Source organism: Camelus dromedarius, chromosome 2, assembly GCF_036321535.1.
Source record: "Camelus dromedarius isolate mCamDro1 chromosome 2, mCamDro1.pat, whole genome shotgun sequence".
Lineage (NCBI taxonomy): Eukaryota > Metazoa > Chordata > Mammalia > Artiodactyla > Camelidae > Camelus > Camelus dromedarius.
This window is the reverse complement of record NC_087437.1, coordinates 3,212,558-3,230,527: the sequence shown is the minus strand read 5'-3', so window position 1 is coordinate 3,230,527 and position 17,970 is coordinate 3,212,558. Positions and strand designations below refer to the sequence as shown.

At 42.9% G+C, this 17,970-nt stretch overlaps 1 protein-coding gene across 2 annotated transcripts in view; it reads right to left on the bottom strand.

Annotated features, from left to right (window-relative positions):
- CPNE4 (copine 4) overlaps window positions 1–17,970 on the bottom strand; it is a 382,521-nt gene that overhangs the window by 131,224 nt on the left and 233,327 nt on the right. For both annotated transcript variants that reach the window (XM_010979687.3, XM_031464304.2), the window contains exon 3: window positions 1,154–1,333. In XM_010979687.3, coding sequence (XP_010977989.2) covers window positions 1,154–1,333 — 180 coding nt within the window. The remainder of the gene's footprint in view (window positions 1–1,153; window positions 1,334–17,970) is intronic.

Genomic DNA, 17,970 nt, shown 5'->3' with positions numbered 1-17,970 from the left:
GAGGTGTCAACAGCAAGATGACGGGGCTTGGGGCACGGCCGACTCGCTGGGGTCTAATCTGCCCCTGAGCAGTGTGGGGCCGTGTAAGTCAGTGCTCGCCGAGTTCTGGTTTCCCCCTGACACATGGGTGTAACGATGACATCCGTACCGCATCACTGCTGTGAGGTTTAAGTAAGCATTTCTTCGTTCACCAGTATTGACTGAGCCCTCTCCAGGGTGATTTTTTTGGCACCAGAGGCTTGGAATACATGTGAATGAGCAAGATCTCCGTGTGGGCTTCTCACAGTTGAGTTGGGAGATGGAAACATAATGTATCAGGATATTATTTTTCCTCATATTTTATTTTTTCTTATTGTTTTTTTGCTCATACACATGTATTTTTTAACTAAAGTATAGTCAGTTTACAATGTTGTGTCAATTTCTGGTGTACAGCATAATGCTTCAGTCATACATATACACACACATATTCATTTTCACATTCTTTTTCATTATAGGTTACTACAAGATATTGAATGTAGTTCCCTGTGCTGTACAGAAGGACCTTGTTGTTTATCTATTTTATGTATAGTAGTATCCGCTAATCCCAAACTCCCAATTTACCCCTTCCCATCCCTTTCCTCCTCCAACCCCAGTAACCATGTGATTGTTTTCTATGTCTGTGAGTCTGTTTCTGTTTTGTAAATAAGTTCATTTGTGTCTCATTTTTTTTTAGATTCCACATATAAGTGATATTGTGTGGTATTTCTCTTTCTTTTTGTGGCTTACTCATAGCACACACACAACCAGAGCAGAGTAGGAGCTCCACGAATGGGTGACTGACAGAATGAAGGAATTCAGAAGAGAAAATGATTGATTCTGTGGTGTCGTGTAAATACATTGTTATATATAACCAAGTGACGGTGTGTGGGAAGTCACAAGAGGCTCCAGGTTAAAGCAAATGAAACCAAGAGGAGAAAGAGAGCAAGGACTGGGGGGGGGAGGAGGAGAAGCAGGGGAGGGAGGGGGAGAAGCAGGGGAGGGGGAGAAGCAGGGGAGGGGGAGGAGCAGGGGAGGGGGAAGAACAGGGGAGGGGGGTAGGAACAGGGGAGGGAGGGGAGCAGCAGGGGAGGGAGGGGGGCTCAGGGAGGGAGGGAGGAGGGGGCCTAGGACCCACCTGGCCCAGCGTGCATTCCATGCCGCCCAGGAAGTCTGCCTCCTTCAGCCCGTTGTGGTTGCTGCTGATGTCGTGGACCTCAAACCGCAGGCGCTGCACTTCCTCGAAGTAAAAGTCCACGGTGAACAGTTTTGAATACACCGGGTTTATGCAGGTGCGAATCACCTCTGTTCTGTCAACCTGCCGAGAGAGAAAGACCCTGTCAGTTATCCGGGCATTATCATCACCCTGCAGGGGGATTAACCCCACGGTGCTGCGTCTCCTTCCAAACTGGACAAGTCCTCCACCAAATCTCCAGGAGAACAGTTTGGAAGTCTTTCAGGATGCACCTTCAGAGAGCCGTGTTTCAAGGAGGAAAATCACAGACAGAACCGTCTGCAGCTTTGTATTTAAGGGTTTGGAGCCTCCTGTATCATTAAGTAACAGGACGACAAAGACGGAGTGAGAGTGAGGGTACCTGGAAACTTAGGGTGGGAAAGGGTCTGAGGGCTCGTCTGGGCTCAGGAGGAAGAAATCTGTCCTCAATGCCCAGTGTCCAATGGGCACTGAAGGGGAGATGACCACGCAGATGCCCCGTGTTTGCCACCCCTGCTCTGATGGGAGGGTCACAGTTCATGACCCCCAGCATAATGACGAGGCTGTGAAGGCAAACTGCCAGTGGTATCCAGGGGGCCTTTCACTGGGTTTACACGGGATGTTTACGGAGCCGGTTCAGTCCCCTGGCCCCTGTGACAAGGATGCTCCACCCCCCACACACACACATCTGCCACTTTCTGCTCCACTCTGCGCCCCGGAGGCTGCCCTCTGGGGTCTGGGTGGAGTCCACCACAGGGAGGACTGGGCAGGGGCTCAGCAAGCGGGAAGAAGGAGGGCCCAGCCGTGTCCCCACACCGCTGCACACACCATCCGCTAGCGACGCCGTCCACAAAGGGAGCCTCCACCGGGGCCTGGTGACACAGTCCCTTCCCTACCCCGGCCCCTCCAACCCGGCTGGGAGTGATTCCTGCTGTGGCCACAGCACCTCTGCCCATGCTCACAAGAAGAGCCCCCGCTGTGCAGTCTAACCCTCGGGTGCACCTCCCCGGGGATGCCATCTGCTTCCTGCCTGGACCCCCCACCACTAACATTCTCCTCCGTCTGCTACAGGTAAGGACACTCAGCACAATTTACAGTCTGCCAGGCCTTATAGGACCAGGTTACAGGTAAACCAAGCTCCTCCAGGGTTTCTCAGCAGGAGACACCCATCCCTCCAGTTTACAGGTCCTCGGAGCCTCCGAGTACAGGCAGCTTTCAGAGGGCAACACTGTTCAACGGATACTCCCCGGAGTCATTCGTGAGCGCAAACTGTGGAAAACATTCCCCCGCTTTCATTAGAGTACAGGGAAAGTCTCTCAATTAAATGAAAGGAAACCATTTTTGACCATATCATGCCTGTACACACATCATCCAGCAAAGAGGATTTGATAGATTCCTGCATTTCGTGCTTTCCTCCCGGCCTGTCCCTTCCTACGCAGGGCCCTGGGTGAGGGAGGGTCTCCTGGAAGGAACACCATCTGCTCTTCCTTGTGGGGCCAAGAAGGGGAATTTTACGTCCCTGTCCATCACACAGAAAACCAAACCACAGCCCGCTGCTGACTAGCTCTTCTTCAGACCAACGGTGGACTCTTCCCATGAAGACTCAGCTTCCACCTGAGCTGAATTTTACACTCTTTAAAATGTTCATTCTGGTGGGGGCAGGACTGCGTATGTTATTGGCTGATTGTGTGGGTGCAAAGATCTACTGTGTTGGCGTAAATCTTTTTCAGTTAATAAGAGATCATGGTTTTGATTAATTGTAAAAATCAAGAGGTCACAGCCTGATAGTCAGCAAGTTCATGCTAACTTGGAGGTGTTTTATTTGTCCCACTTGAAAGTAGTCTTCCCTTCATTAACATAAAAGAGGTGCTATTTCTATTGCCCCCTCCCTCTGGGAAAAAATCAGATTATCTGGTAACCTGGCGCTACATTCACACATGGTAACAACTGGGGGCTGCCTTGTTCAGATGGGCATTTTCCAAGCTCTTCACCCTCAGAAAAGCCCCCCACTTGACACCTGGAGGCATTTTTGCATCATTTGGTCCAAATTCATAGAATCAGGAGTAATATGACAAGAGATTTAATGACATTCATGTGGTGCCTTTTGGTAGAGGATTTCAAAATAATCCCTGAGAAGTACCCTATAGGTAGATTCTCAAGGCACAGAAAAGGACCCTTCTCTCCTCGTGGACAGAGGAACAGAGTCCAGTGACACATCTGAAACAAAATTCTGAAAACCAAGTTCCCTAAAGGATGCAACACCATGGAACGAGGTCATGCCAGGAAATGGGATCTTAGGAAACGGGCCAGCCCAGGTGCCTCTAGACACAAATACCAATCAGGGGGACCTCGCAGCCAGCCAGGCTGAGTGCTCGGCTGACAGTCAGACATCGCTGCTCGTCCCCGGATGGAACAACTGGTACTTCCCAGCAGCATCCCTGACGCCAGCTCGACAATATGCTAGCCCGACGAGCAGCTCCCGGAAATGAAACACCTGTAGTTAAAGAAGTTTTGGAAGCCCCGCCACAGTACCTGTTCTTAGAAAGCATGATGCACGGCACAGTCCACGAAAGGCCCCCGAGGAGTTCTGCAGCAAATCCACAGGTTCACTTGTCTAAAAGGGTCCAAACTTATTTAACCCTCATTTTTCCCCTTCACAGAATACAGATACTAACATCCAACAAAACACAGACACTCTTCAAAGAGTTTGCACTACACTGTTGAGAAAATAGACCTCTTTTATTTTCTCTCAGAGCAAAGAAGCTACACCAGTGGGACAAGCTGACTTCACACTCCAAACTTGGCACAGCAGACATGCCCTGTTTGTTCAGCACTCATTTATTAAATTAATGAACAAACAATAAGCCTCTGAGTGTGTTCAGTGTCCGGCACCATTCCCTGATGGGCCCTGCCTCCCATTTGCCCCATGTTTCTCTTGGCCATCTTCTCTCCCTGACCTACTCGGCACAACGTAGAGTTTCTACATGAAGCCAAACTCAAGTCACCATAAATCTCATCTCATCATGAAACTCCAGCTCAGAAGCAGAAGACAGGATGGGACAGAGCGCTGATGCCAACAAGTGTCACGGGCCATGGCTGGGCAGACCCGGGGACACCCATCTGTCGGTCACCAGCCACACATCTGCATTCTCCTTCCACTGTGACCCAGCAACCAGCACCCCCTCCGCTGCCCCATCTCCATCTATTTCACTTTCTGCTTTATGAGTCCCTGAAAGACTTGCTTTGAATCCAAGGAATGGCCAATGTTTGCTATAGTTGTTAACTAGAGATGGACGCTGCCGGCACCAGGTTGAGTGAGAGCCTGGTGGGACAGACACCAGGCATGAAGGAGGCACAGGCTCTTGCTGAGTCTGCCCTGCGGCAGGCTGAGCGATGGAACGTTCTAGACTGTTGTACACGACCACTCCCTCGTCACCTGTGGGACTCAGGCTCCTCCACATCCCACAGAGCTCTCCAGATGTCTGTATTTCCCCTCCTATTCCTGTTTATTTCCTCGTAAATGGCAGAGAGAGTTTCTGATAAATGAAAAGGTCTGGTAATCAGAAAATTCACCTCAGTGGACTTTTCAATTCACTGCCAAACCACCCAGGCAGACTGATTCTTTATGGATGTACCCTAAGACTGGCACAGGATAACGTCTTTACCGGAAGAGGTCAAAGTCCTTCTCTTTCTTTTTCTCCTTCCTATTCTCAAATTCCTACTTTCTCTGTCTTTATTTTATTATTATTATTTTGTCTCCTTTTTCAGTTTTTTTAGGTAGAATTATTACAGTTCGATGGCACATACACATTATATTGCATGTAAATACATATATACAGTATACTGCACATTTTTTTAGTTTACATATATGTACTAAGTATTGTTTCTAAGAACAGATTAGATCTTTAGCTTTTTAAACTTACACAGTTATCAAAGGAATAAAGCCAACTACAAAATAAGAATCAACAGAATGCGGTAATGCAATCATAAAGGACAGTCAAATGTGCTTACACATATTCAAGAAATCAAAATACTAATTAGCTCATTTGTATCCCTGTTATTATTGTCATTATTTTTTAGATTCCTCATATAAATGATGTCATATTGCATTTTGCTTTCTCCTTCCGGCCCATTTCTCTTAGAATGACAATCTTCAGGTCCATCCATATTGCTTGCTGCAAATGCATATTATTTTATTCTTTCTTATGGCTGAGTAGTGTTCCATTCTGTATACGTACCACATCTTCTTTATCCAGTCATCTGTTGATGGACATTTGGGTTGTTTCCATGTCTTGACTATTGTAAATAGTGCTGCTATGAACATTGGGGTGCATGTGTCTTTTTGAATTTTATTTTTCTCTGGATATATGCCCAGGAGTGGGATTGCTGGATCCCATGGTAAGTCTATTTTCAGTTTTTTAAGAAACCTCCATACTGTCCTCCATAGTGGTTGCACCAATCTACCCTCCCATCAACAGTGCAGGAGGGTTCCATTTTCTCCACACCCTCTCCAGCATCTATCATTTGTAAACTTTTCAAAGATGGTCATTCTGGCTGGTGTGAGGTGATATCTCATTGTAGTTTTGATTTGCATTTCTCTGACAATTAGTGATCCTGAGCATTTTTTCATGTGCCTATTGGCCATTTGTATGTCTTCATTGGAGAACTGCTTGTTTACGTCTTCTGCCCATTTTTGGATTGGGTTGCTTGTTTCTTTGATATTAAGGTATATGAGCTGTTCATATATTTTGGAAATTAGTCCCTTGTCAGTCACATCATTTGCAAATATTTTCTACCATTCTGTAGGTCTTTTTGTTTTGTGGATGGTATCCTTAGCTGTGCAAAAGCTTTTAAGTTTATTAGATTCCATTTGTTTATTTTTGCTTTTATTTCCAATACTCCAGGAGCTGGTTCAAAAAAATATACTGCTGTAATGTATGTCCGTGAGTGGTTGTGCCTATGTTTTCCTCTAGGAGTTTTATAGTATCTGGTCTTACACTTAGGTCTTTAATCCATTTTAAGTTTATTTTTGTACATGGTGTTAGAGAATGTTCTAATTTCAGTCTTTTGCAGGTAGATGTCCATCTAGTTTTCCCATTACCACTTATTGAAGAGACTGTCTTTTCTCCACTGTGTATTCTTGCCTCCTTTTTCATAGATTAATTGACCATATGTGCATGGGTTTATTTCTGGACTTTCTATCCTGATCCATTGATCTATGTGTCTGTTTTTGTGCCAGTACCATACTATTTTGATTACTGTAGCTTTGTAGTATAGTCTGAAGTCAGGAAGCATGATTCCTCTAGCTCCTTTCTTCTTTTTCAAGATTGTTTCAGCTATTTGAGGTCCTTTGTGTTTCCATACAAATTTTAACATTTTTTGTTCCAGCCCTGTGAAGAATGTCATTGGTAACTTGATAGGGGCTGCACTGAATCTGTAAATTGCCTTGGGCAGTATGGCCATTTTAACAATATTAATTCTTCCAATCCAAGAACATGGTATATCTTTCCATTTGTTTATGTTGTCTTCAATTTCCTTCATCAGCGTCTTATAGTTTTTGGCATATAGGTCTTTTGCCTCCTTGGGTAGGTTTATTCCTAGGTATTTTATTCTCTTTGGCATGATGGTAAGTGGTATTGTTTCCTTAATTTCCCTTTCTGCTATTTTACTGTTAGAGTATAGAAACGCAACTTATTTCTGTATATTAATTTTGTATTCTGAAACTTTACCATATTCATTGATGAGCTCTAGTAGTTTTCTGGTCACTTCTTTAGGGTTTTCTATGTATAGTATCATGTCATCTGCAAATAGTGACAGTTTTACTTCTTCATTTCCAATTTAGATTCCTTTTATTTCTTTTTCTTCTCTGATAGCTGTGGCTAAGACTTCCAAAACTATGTTGAATAAAAGTGGTGAGAGTGGGCATCCTTGTCTTGTTCCTGATCTTACAGGGAATGCTTTCAGCTTTTCTCCATTAAGTATGATGTTAGCTGTAGGTTTGTCATATATGGTCTTTATTATGTTGAGGTATCTCCCGACTATGCCCAGTTCCTGGAGAGTTTTGATCATAAATGGGTGTTGAATTTTATCAAAAGCTTTTTCTGTGTCTATTGAGAGTATCTATATAGTTTTTATTCTTTAATTTGTTAATGTGGTGTATCACGTTGATTGATTTGCATATACTGAAAATTTCCTGCATCCCTGGGATAAATCCAACTTCATCTTGGTGTATGATCCTTTTAATGCAGTGTTGGAGTCGATGTGCTAGTATTTTGTTGAGGATTTTTGCATCTATATTCACAGGTGATATTGGCCTGTAATTTTCTTTTTTTGTGATATCCTTGTCTGGTTTTGGTATCAGGGTGATTATGGCCTCATAGAATGAGTTTGGAAGTGTTCCTTCCTCTGCAACTTTTGGGAATACTTTCAGAAGGATAGGTGTTAACTCTTCTTTAATGTTTGGTAGAATTCACCTGTGAAGCCATCTGGTCCTGGACTTTTGTTTGTTGGGAGGTTTTTAATTACTGATTCAATTTCAGTACTGGTAATTGGTCTATTCATATTGTCTGTTTCTTCCTGGTTTAGTCTTAGCAAATTGTTCCTTTTTAAGAAATTGTCCATTTCTTCTGCATTGTCATTTTCGTTGGCATATGGTTGCTCATAGTATCCTTTTATGATCCCTTGTATTTCTGTGGTGTCAGCTGTAACTTCTCCTTTTTCATTTCTGATTTTGTTAATTTGGGCCCTCTCGCTTTTTTTCCTGATGAGTCTGACTAAAGGCTTATCAATTTTGTTTATTTAAGAAAATTGAAATCGTACCAACCATCTTTTCAGACCACAATGCTATTAGATTAGAAATCAACTACAAGAAAAAAACTGCAAAATTGCAAACACATGGAGGCTAAACAACATGCTACTACACAACCAGTGGATCATAGAATAAATAAAAGAGGAAACCAAAAAAATACTTAAGAGACAAATGAAAACAAAAACACAACAACCTAAAACCTCTGGGATGCAGCAAAAACAGTTCTCAGAGGGAAGTTTACAGCGACACAAGTCTACCTCAGGAAACAAGAAAAATCTCAAGTAAACAACCTAACCTTACACCTAAAGCAGCTGGAGAAAGAAGAACAAACAAACCCCAAAGTTAGTAGAAGAAAAGAAATCATAAAGATTGGAGCAGAAATAAATGAAAGAGACTGAAAAAACAATAGAAAAGATCAATGAAACTAAAAGCTGGTTCTTTGAAAAGATAAACAAAATTATTTTATTATTATTTTTTTCATTGAAGTATGGCCAGGTACAATGTGTCATTTTCTGGTGTACAGCACAATGTCCCAATCATACATACACATACATATAATCATTTTCATTAAAAGTTATTATAAGATATTGAATATAGTTTCCTGTGCTATACATAAGAAATTTGTTTATTTTTATACATAGTGATTAATACTTGCAAATCTCAAACTCTCAAATTTATCCCTTCCCACTCCCTTTCCCCTCTGTTAACCATAGGATTGTTTACTATGTCTGTGAGTCTGTTTCTTTTCTTTTGTAGATGAGTTCATTAGTGTCCATCTGTTTTTTTTTTTTTAAGATTCCACATATGAGTGGTATCATATGATATTTTTCTTACTCTTTCTGGCTTACTTCACCTCCGCCTTTAAATAAACACGATGCTTCTTTTATGAAGTACGTCTCTTCTACAGGGTCTCCCACGGATGCTGGGACACTGCTCTTGCTCACTTGTCATTAATTCTGTTGACACTGGAGAGCTTACACTGCTGGGTCCTTCATAAGGTACAAGCCCTGTGGTGAGTGGGGCCCAGTCTCTCAGTGGAGAAACCTCCCACCACACCCTCGTCACCATCATTAAATGATTGTCAGTGATAAATATTTATTGTACACCTACATTTCGTAAGCATGGGCTTGGCTACTCTCATGATTACAGCTGACCCTGGAACAATACGGGTTTGAACTGCATGGGTCCACTTATATGTGGATTTTTTTTTTCAATAAATATCTTGGAAAATGTTTCGGAGCTCTGTGACAATTTGAAAATCTCGCAGACAAACCATGTAGCCCAGAAAGATTGAAAGAATTAAGAATGCTAATTATGCTTAATTTAAAAAATTAAGAATTCTAATTTAAAAATTAGAGTTAAGCATGTCATTAATTAATAAAGTACATGTAGATATTAGTCTATTTTATCATTCACCACCATAAAACATACATAAATCTATTCTAAAAAGTTAAGATTTATCAAAGCTTAAGCACACAAACACTAAGAGACCCTCCATGGTGCCATCTGCAGTGGAGAGAATCTGAACAAGTATAAAGATGCAGAATTAAACCCTAACCCACACAGTTGCTCTCGGTACACACTGCTCCCCCGGAGTGACTCCACAGCCACCTCCTGTTGCTACTGCGTTGAGCTTGAGCATCGAGCACCCACTTAAGATGCCACGTGAGGCTCACCACCTCCACATGAGCAGCTGTAATTGAGGTAAACTGCCACGTGAGGCTCACCACCTCCACATGAGCAGCTGTAATTGAGGTAAACTGCATATCCCAGTAAAAAGAGACCTGCAGTTCTTGAGTATTTTTCATCACGTTTAGTCCAGTACCAAGAACCCTAACACCCGGGGACCCACAGGCAGTGCCTCTAGTGATGCTGGACGTGCCCCTGAGAGGCAGAGAAAAGTCACGACATCACAGGAAAAAGCGGAATTGTTTGATGTGGACTGTAGACTGAGCTCTGCAGCTGAATGAATCCAGCGTAAGGGCCATTGTGAAGAAAAAAAAAGAAAAGAAAATTTGTGACACCGTCACTGCCGTTATGCCAGCAGGTGTGAACACCTTGCACACTTTGTGAAATGCCTTTTATTTCGACTTGAAAAGCAGCTTTTCTGTGGGTGCAAGGATTGCTGTAAGGAAGGCATACCTACAGACTCTTACCGATTTGAGGAAAAGCACAGTCATTAGGTGACAACTTAAAGCACAAGGAAGGTGAAGAATCTAAAGCTGGAGAATCTGATGCCAGCAAAGGATGGTTTGATGATTTTAGAAAGAGGTTTGGCTTAAAAATACCAAAAGAAGCAGTTCCTGCCGACCAAGAGGCAGCAGACAAGTTCCCAGACACCGTTAAGAAAACCATTGAGGAGAAAGCAATCTGCCTCAGGAAGACAAAAGTGCCACAGAGGACACCTGTCAGTAGGAACAGAATGAGCAAGCAGGACTTCCGGCAGGAAGGGGTGGGGGGCTCTTCCGTTCTGTGCAAACGCAGCCGGGGTTTATGATCAGGACTGCCTTGATCTAGGAAGCTCTAACCCCCGAGGCTTGAAGGGAGAAGATAAGCACAGTTTTCTGGTTGGTGTTGCTGCACTGCTCCTCCTGGACAGGGAGGGCCCTTTTTCTGGATTGGGTCCATCAGTGCTTAGTCCCTGCAGTCAGGAAGCACCTTGTTAGTAAGGACTGCCTTAAAAGTTCTTTACATGTAGGGTGACGCCCCTGGACACCAGAGCCCCATGATTCAACACTGAAGGTGATGGGATGGTCAATCTGCCCCCAAACACAACGTCTCTAATTCAGCCTCCAGATCAGGGGGCCATGAGGACCCTTAAGGTTCATTACACACAGTGCTCTCAGGAAAGGACGGTCAGTGCTGGCGAAGAACCCCAACAGAGAGAGCATCATCAGAGTCTGCAAGGACCACATCACTGAAGATGCCATCACTGTCACAGAAGGGACAAGAAAGCCATCACGCCCGAAATGATAAACCCTCGCAGGAGAAAACTGTCCAGATACTGTGTGTCATTTCATAGGATCCATGACGGAGCCAATCAAGAAAATCATGGCAGAGACTGTGGAGATGACAAAAGAGGGGTGTGTGTTTGGGTGTGTGTGGTTTCAAGATACAGATCTTGGAGTAATTCAAGAGCTAAGAGACCCCACATCAGAGGAATCAACTTAAGATGACTTAATGCAGACGAGTGTTTCCCAACCAGCGCCAGACAACGAGGAAGAAGACAGTCCCCCAAAACAAACTGCCGTCAGATGATCCAGCAGAAGGGTTCTGAGTATCCGAGACTGGTTTTCACTTCTTTTACAAGGTGGGCTCTCTATGATACAGGCAGTGAAACTAAAGCCAACAGTGGAAGAAACATTTTTAGAGAAATGAAAAAGCAGAAAAGTCAGATGGAAACTATGATGTGTTTCCATAAAGTTACACGATGTGTGCCTGCCTCCCCTTCCACGCCCTCCACCTCTGCACCCAAGGCAGCAGGACCCTCACCTCCTCCTCCTCCCTCCTCCACTGACTCAGCATGGAGACGGGAGGATGAGACCTTCAGGATGGTCCACCTCCACTTCATGAACAGTAAGGAATCATCATGTGTCTCTGTTGTGTGTCCGTGTGTGTGTTCATGTGAAAATCTAATGAGTGTATGGCAAGGACTGTGTAGACATTTCTGCATTGTCATCATCATCATCACCTGCACGTTCATCATGCACAGCATCATGTACTGATGATGGACAGTCTACCCATCATACGAGACTCGTACTGAAATGGAGAGCCTATCCTTAGAGGCATAAGGTGAGTGATGCTTAATATCAAATTGAAGTCTTAGTTTTCATACTGTGTTACAACTTTGCTTTAGAAGAATAACATGATGGGACAGTATGCCTGCCTCCCACTCTCCTCCTCTCTCTCATACAATTGGAGAAATCGCGTATCAGCTACCATCACAGGTAAGTGGCTTTTTTTTTTTACAGGTAAGTGGCTTTTTAAAAAATGTAACAATGTTCCTGACGCTGTATTATGAATATGACTGTAATTCTGCACGCCATAAAGTTTTATAATGAGTCATTCCTTTATAATGAGTCATAAAGTTTTATAATGAGTACGAGCAAGGCTACTGTGAAGCAATCATATTGATGACACTAGGTCACCATAAAGAATCATATTGCTGCTTCTCTTTTATCAGTGCATGAATCGTTATACCTGTAAACAAATATGAGTTTCCTTTGCACACTGTCTTTTCCTTTTTGTGTCTAGTGTTAGTACATGTAACATCAACAGTCTTTTATATCCTGTAAGACACGTGGATTGTACTGACATGATTCATCTTGTAAACAGAGGACGTAAACTTACAGTATTGATAAATTCAGTACTATAAATGTATTTTCTCTTCCTTTTGTTTATCTTAATAACGTTTTCTTTGCTCTAGCTCGCTTTATTATAGTAATATAGTATATAATGCATAGAACATACAAAATATTTAATTGACTGTTTATGTCAACAGGAGGTTATTAGTAGTTCAGTTGTGGTCAAAAATTATCTGCAAATTTTTGACTGCATGACAGGGTCAGCACCTCATAACCCCCAAGTTATTCAAGGTCAAGTGTATAAAGGAGCAGCAAGTCCACAAAGCTGCAGCTCTCACAGCTCATCACAGGCTCTGGCTAAGTTCCTGACGCTCAATCTCTCTTTGAAGCTACACAACCTGTGTGGGTCCCGGGTTCAGCAGGTGAGGAAACCTGATTCAAATACACTGCTTTCCTGTAACAACATCAGCGATTTCAGCGCCTAAACTTGGTCCCCTGGAGAACTGCTATTTGCTTCAGAGTGCAACCCGAACTTTTTCTTATGTCTTACTTATTTGCAAATGCTTCCAATTAGCAATTGGTATTCATTTCCGTGCATTCTCTCATTCACTCAATGAAGATTTAATGAGTGCCTGTGATTTTTTCCAGCGCTGAGCTAGGCCCTAGGGATTCAGCATTAAACTAGTAACATACGATACCTCCCCAAAGCAAGGAGTTCAATTTATAATATAGATGTCCTAGGCAAAACTACTCTGACATAAATCATAGCAACGTTCTCCTAGGTCATTCTCCCAAGGCAATAGAAACAGAAGCAAAAATAAACAAATGGGACCTAATCAAACTTATAAGCTTTTGCACAGTGAAGGAATCCATAAACAAAGCAAAAAGACAACCTACAGAATGGAATAACATATTTGCAAATGATGTGACTGACAAGGGCTTAATTTCCAGAATATACAAACAGCTCATACAACTTAACAACAACAACAACAAACCAAGCAACCTAGCCCAAAAATGGCCAGAAGACCTAAACAGACATTGCTCCAACAAAGACTTACTTACACATGGCCAACAAGCATATGAAAAAGATGCTCAATATCACTAAATACCAGAGAAATGCAAATCAAAACTACAACGAGGTATCACCTCACACTGGTCAGAATGGCCAGCATTAAAAAATCCACAAATGATAAATGCTGGAGAGGGCATTGTCGATGGGAATGTAGTTTGGTGCAGCCACTATGGAAAACAGTACAGAGATTCCTTAAAAAACTAAAAATAGACTTACCACATGATCCAGCCATCCCACTCCTGGGCATATATCCGGAGGGAACTCTAATTTGAAAAGATACATGCACCCCAATGTTCACAGCAGCACTATTTACAACAGCCAAGACATGGAAACAACTAACTGTCCATCGACAGATGAGTGGATAAAGAAGCTGTGGTATATTTATACAATGGAATTACTACTCAGCCATAAAAAATAAAATAATGCCATTTGCAGCAACATGGATGGACCTTGGGATCGTCATTCTAAATGAAGTAAGCCAGAAAGAGAAAAAAATACCATATGATATCACTCATATGTGGAATCTAAAAAATGACACAAACGAACTTATTTACAAAACAAAAACACTCACAGACATTGAAAACAAACTAGGGGAGGGATAAATTCGTAGTTTGATATTAGCAGATACACATTACTATATATAAAATAGATAAACAACAAGGACCTACTGTATAGCACAGGGAACTATTTCAATATCTTGTAATAACCTGTAATAAAAGGAACATGAAAAAGAATATATGTATATGTATGCATAACTGATTCACTGTGCTGTATACCATAAACTAACACAACATTGTACAGCAACTATACTTCAATAAAAATAAATACATAAGAATATAAAACAGGTGTCCTACTTAAGGTCCCATCCATTCTGTGGGAAGCCTTGATGCACAGGAAGGACATTCTGTGGAGCAGTGGCTTTGGCCACCCTCTGTAGAACCCTGCAGAGGAGGCATTCCTGCCCCAGCTCAGAGAAAGACAGACAGGAAACACCTTCTCTTATGTGACATCTTTAGATGTACAGCAGGAAACACCTTCTCTTACGTGACATCTTTAGATGTACAGCACATGTGACAGACACAAGTGGCTCTCTGTCACTTCTGGAAGCCCACCACACATATTTTATGTGATCTGCAGCTATTCTGGGAGCTGGGTGTGCTTTGTATTTGTACAGTTAGACAACACACTTTCAGGAATTAGCAGGCTGAGGCTAAAATGAGGCAGATTTTGGCCCCAGAAAGAGACCTCTTACAATCAGAAAAACTGGAAGGAGGAGTGAGACACCACTCAGCAGAAATAGGAAGAGGAGATTTAAGCAACAGGTGGGGGAGGAATGCACTAATTCTTAAGGTTTCTTTCAACTCTGCAATGGGAATTCTGTTCCTGAATTCAAATACAGATTTTTTAAAAAGTTGCTTTGATATCAGGAGAGTGGATAAGTTTTAATTATCTAGAGGATAAGTTCAGTGGCTACAGGTGGTCCCTGGTTCATTTCCAGCCCTGATTGTGTCTGATCTGACGTGAGATCCTGCTCCCTAGGTACCATATGTTGCACAAACATACACAAAGCAGAATGTGTGCACTGATCATGCCTTTTTGTTTTCTTTATTTTTTATGCATTGACATTTTGGGTCCTACTAACCCTGGAAAGACTGGCCAATTCTTAGAGTAAGAAATCTGGGCGGGGTGGGGGCCTTCATACGCAAACCACCCAATCCAGAGCCCACCCCTGCCCCAGTCACCTCCCTTACCCAGCTCTTACACTCTCCACTAACCTAATCCCTCGAGGCCAGGAATCAGACAACCAGGGACAGTCCCTGTGCTCTGCAGTTCACTGAAATTAATTCAGAACAGCCAATCAACCTGCTTACCCTGCCTCGCCCGCTCTGTCCCATGAAAACCACAATGGAGGCTCCTATTGGTACCTCCTCCTTGCTCCCTCGGCCTGGGACAGACCCCAGGGCTGCCGGAGACCCTGCGTGCCCCGTGCTGTCTCCTGTTTAGATGGAAATATGAGTATAGACTCCTTCCTTTAGGACATTTTGCGTCTGCGTGCCTTACCATGCCTGATTAAAATAATGCCTTCAAGCGTCCCTAGGTTACACTTAAAACTCTAGATAGGTAACTACAGGGAGGTAGGCAGTTTGATAAAGAAGAATCAACTGAAACGGAAATTTAGGGATCGCTTTGTGGAGGTGTGTAGCTTTATCCTGGCTTCTGTGGTCAGTACAGGAAAGTAGCTGACACTGACTAAGCACCGTCCACCTGCTGCTGTGTGGACGTTACAGGACTCAAGTCTCAGAATGTGACAGCGTGGCAGGCAGGGACGATGGATACCGGAGCAACTGACATGAGGAAATTAAGTAACCTGCCCTTGGTCGGCCTTAAGCCCAGCTCCTGGCCCTGCAGAGCACAAGGCCAGGCTTTCTGCTCCAGGTTTTATTTAGTTATTTATTATTGTACCCCAGTTACCTCTGTCCGCACCAAAGACACCTGTCACGGCAGCCTGCCTGACCTTCAAGGTCGCAGACCCGAATGGGAAAGGACTCCAGCCACCTGCCCCGAGAGTCTGCCAGATTGCTGAGACAACAGCACATGCCAGGCTTGGTGGGAGGACGAGAAAGCGTGTTTATCATCAGGTTCTACAGGTACAGGAAAAGACAATAAACTATGAAACTCAGGCTGCTCCCTGTGGATGATGGAGCAGGTGTTTCCTGGCCCTGGTCTCAGGCAGGACCTCCTTATCCACTCAGAGCCCAAGGTCTCAACTCAGCACTCCAGGTGGGCCTGACCCAAGGCTCAATTCTTCGAGTGCTTTTACTTCTGCCTACACAGGTCCCCAGGTCATCTCATCCGCCTCGTGGTTTTAAATAAAATTGCTAACTGATGACTTCGTATCTAGGTGTCTCATGCCTAGACGTCCTTCCTCCCCAAGCACCACCGAGTGGTGTTGTCCCAGCCCCAACTTGGGAGGCACAGAGGTCCTGCCCACCGAGAGAGGCGAGCCTCGAGGAAGAGGGCTCTGCTCTGGCTGATTTTACCTGAAACAAAGGCTGAAGTTCTGTCTAAATGTCTTGATGTCGAAACGCACAGAGACCTTGCTGGAGAGCAATTAAGAAAGGGCCAGGAGTCCCACGATACTAATAGTCAGAAATCCAACAGACAGCCAGGGAACAGGATAGATAAGAAGAGCCCTTCTGGGGTCAGGGAGGTTGCGGGCATCCCCTGGGCCACACTCAGTGGGGCAGACTCGAAAGCATCTTGTAAGTCACACCTGATTCCTCAGCAAAACACAGAGGCCTTACTAGCTCAAGGGCATTATGTACAGATTCAGACCAACACTGGCTGAATATCAAGCTATTCAGATGCAGAGATGACTCCCAGGAAGCCAGACTTTCAAAATAAAATCACATTTATCCCTGGTGGTCTGAGAAACTGCATACACCCAAGGCTGAGCCCTCTAGGGACAGACCGGAGAGGTGAGCTCAGAGCTACTGCCCTGTGGCCAAACAGCAGACAAGACCGAACCGTCCTGAATTCTAAAGACAGCCTCCAAGCCCCCAGCCACTTCAGCATCTCAAACTTTACCTGTCAAAACAGAGCTTCTGATAACCACTCCTAATTTTTCAAAGAAACATTAGAAAAAAAATTTTCCAAATTGACAGCAGGAAACAAATAGCAACTTTATCACATGAGCAAAAATAAGGAAAATGAACAAAAGGAAACAAAAATGTAAGATAAATAATAAACAAAATAAGATGGAAGAAACAAAATAAAGTATCATACACAGTGCATAAATGTAAACAGACTATTCTCCCATTAAAATACAAAGTCCATCTTACTGGCTTAAAAAGAAACCCAGCTGAATGCAGTTTACAAGAAGCACAGAAGCAAAGTTAGAGAAAATAATAAAGCTTAAGCTTAAGGAATAAATTCAGGAAAATAAAAATCTAAAGAAAGCAGGATTGGTGGTATTAATAGCGAGTAAGTTGGACTTTAAGGTTAAAGTGCTTAACAAGGTAAACAAGCCCCATGGATTTAAAAGTTGCACAATTTGTGATAAAGATATTGATCATAAACCTGAAAGAATACACACACATCTAGATAGATAGATAGATAGATAGATAGATAGATAGATAGATAGATAGATAGGTAAAGATATATAAAAAGATCATCTATATATACAAAACAAAACCTATGCAAGAGAATGCTGTAAAAATTCAGTTACCACTGGACACCTATCTCAGAATGGACTGATTTATTAAATACACAATGAAGAAAATCATAGAGGAATTGGCTAGTACAAAACAATAAGTGTGTATATATACAGACACACACGTGTATGTATATGTATATATGTAAACATACACACATATACACATATATACATACATGTGTATTTTCACATATATGCATACCTTATCTTCATTGAACAGAAGATTGTTTTTCTTTTATGAGAACATTTATGCAAACTGGCTTTATAACTGGCCACCAAGTGAAATTTAATAAAGTTTAAATGATAGAGATTTTACAGACATATTCTCTAAACAAAATCCAA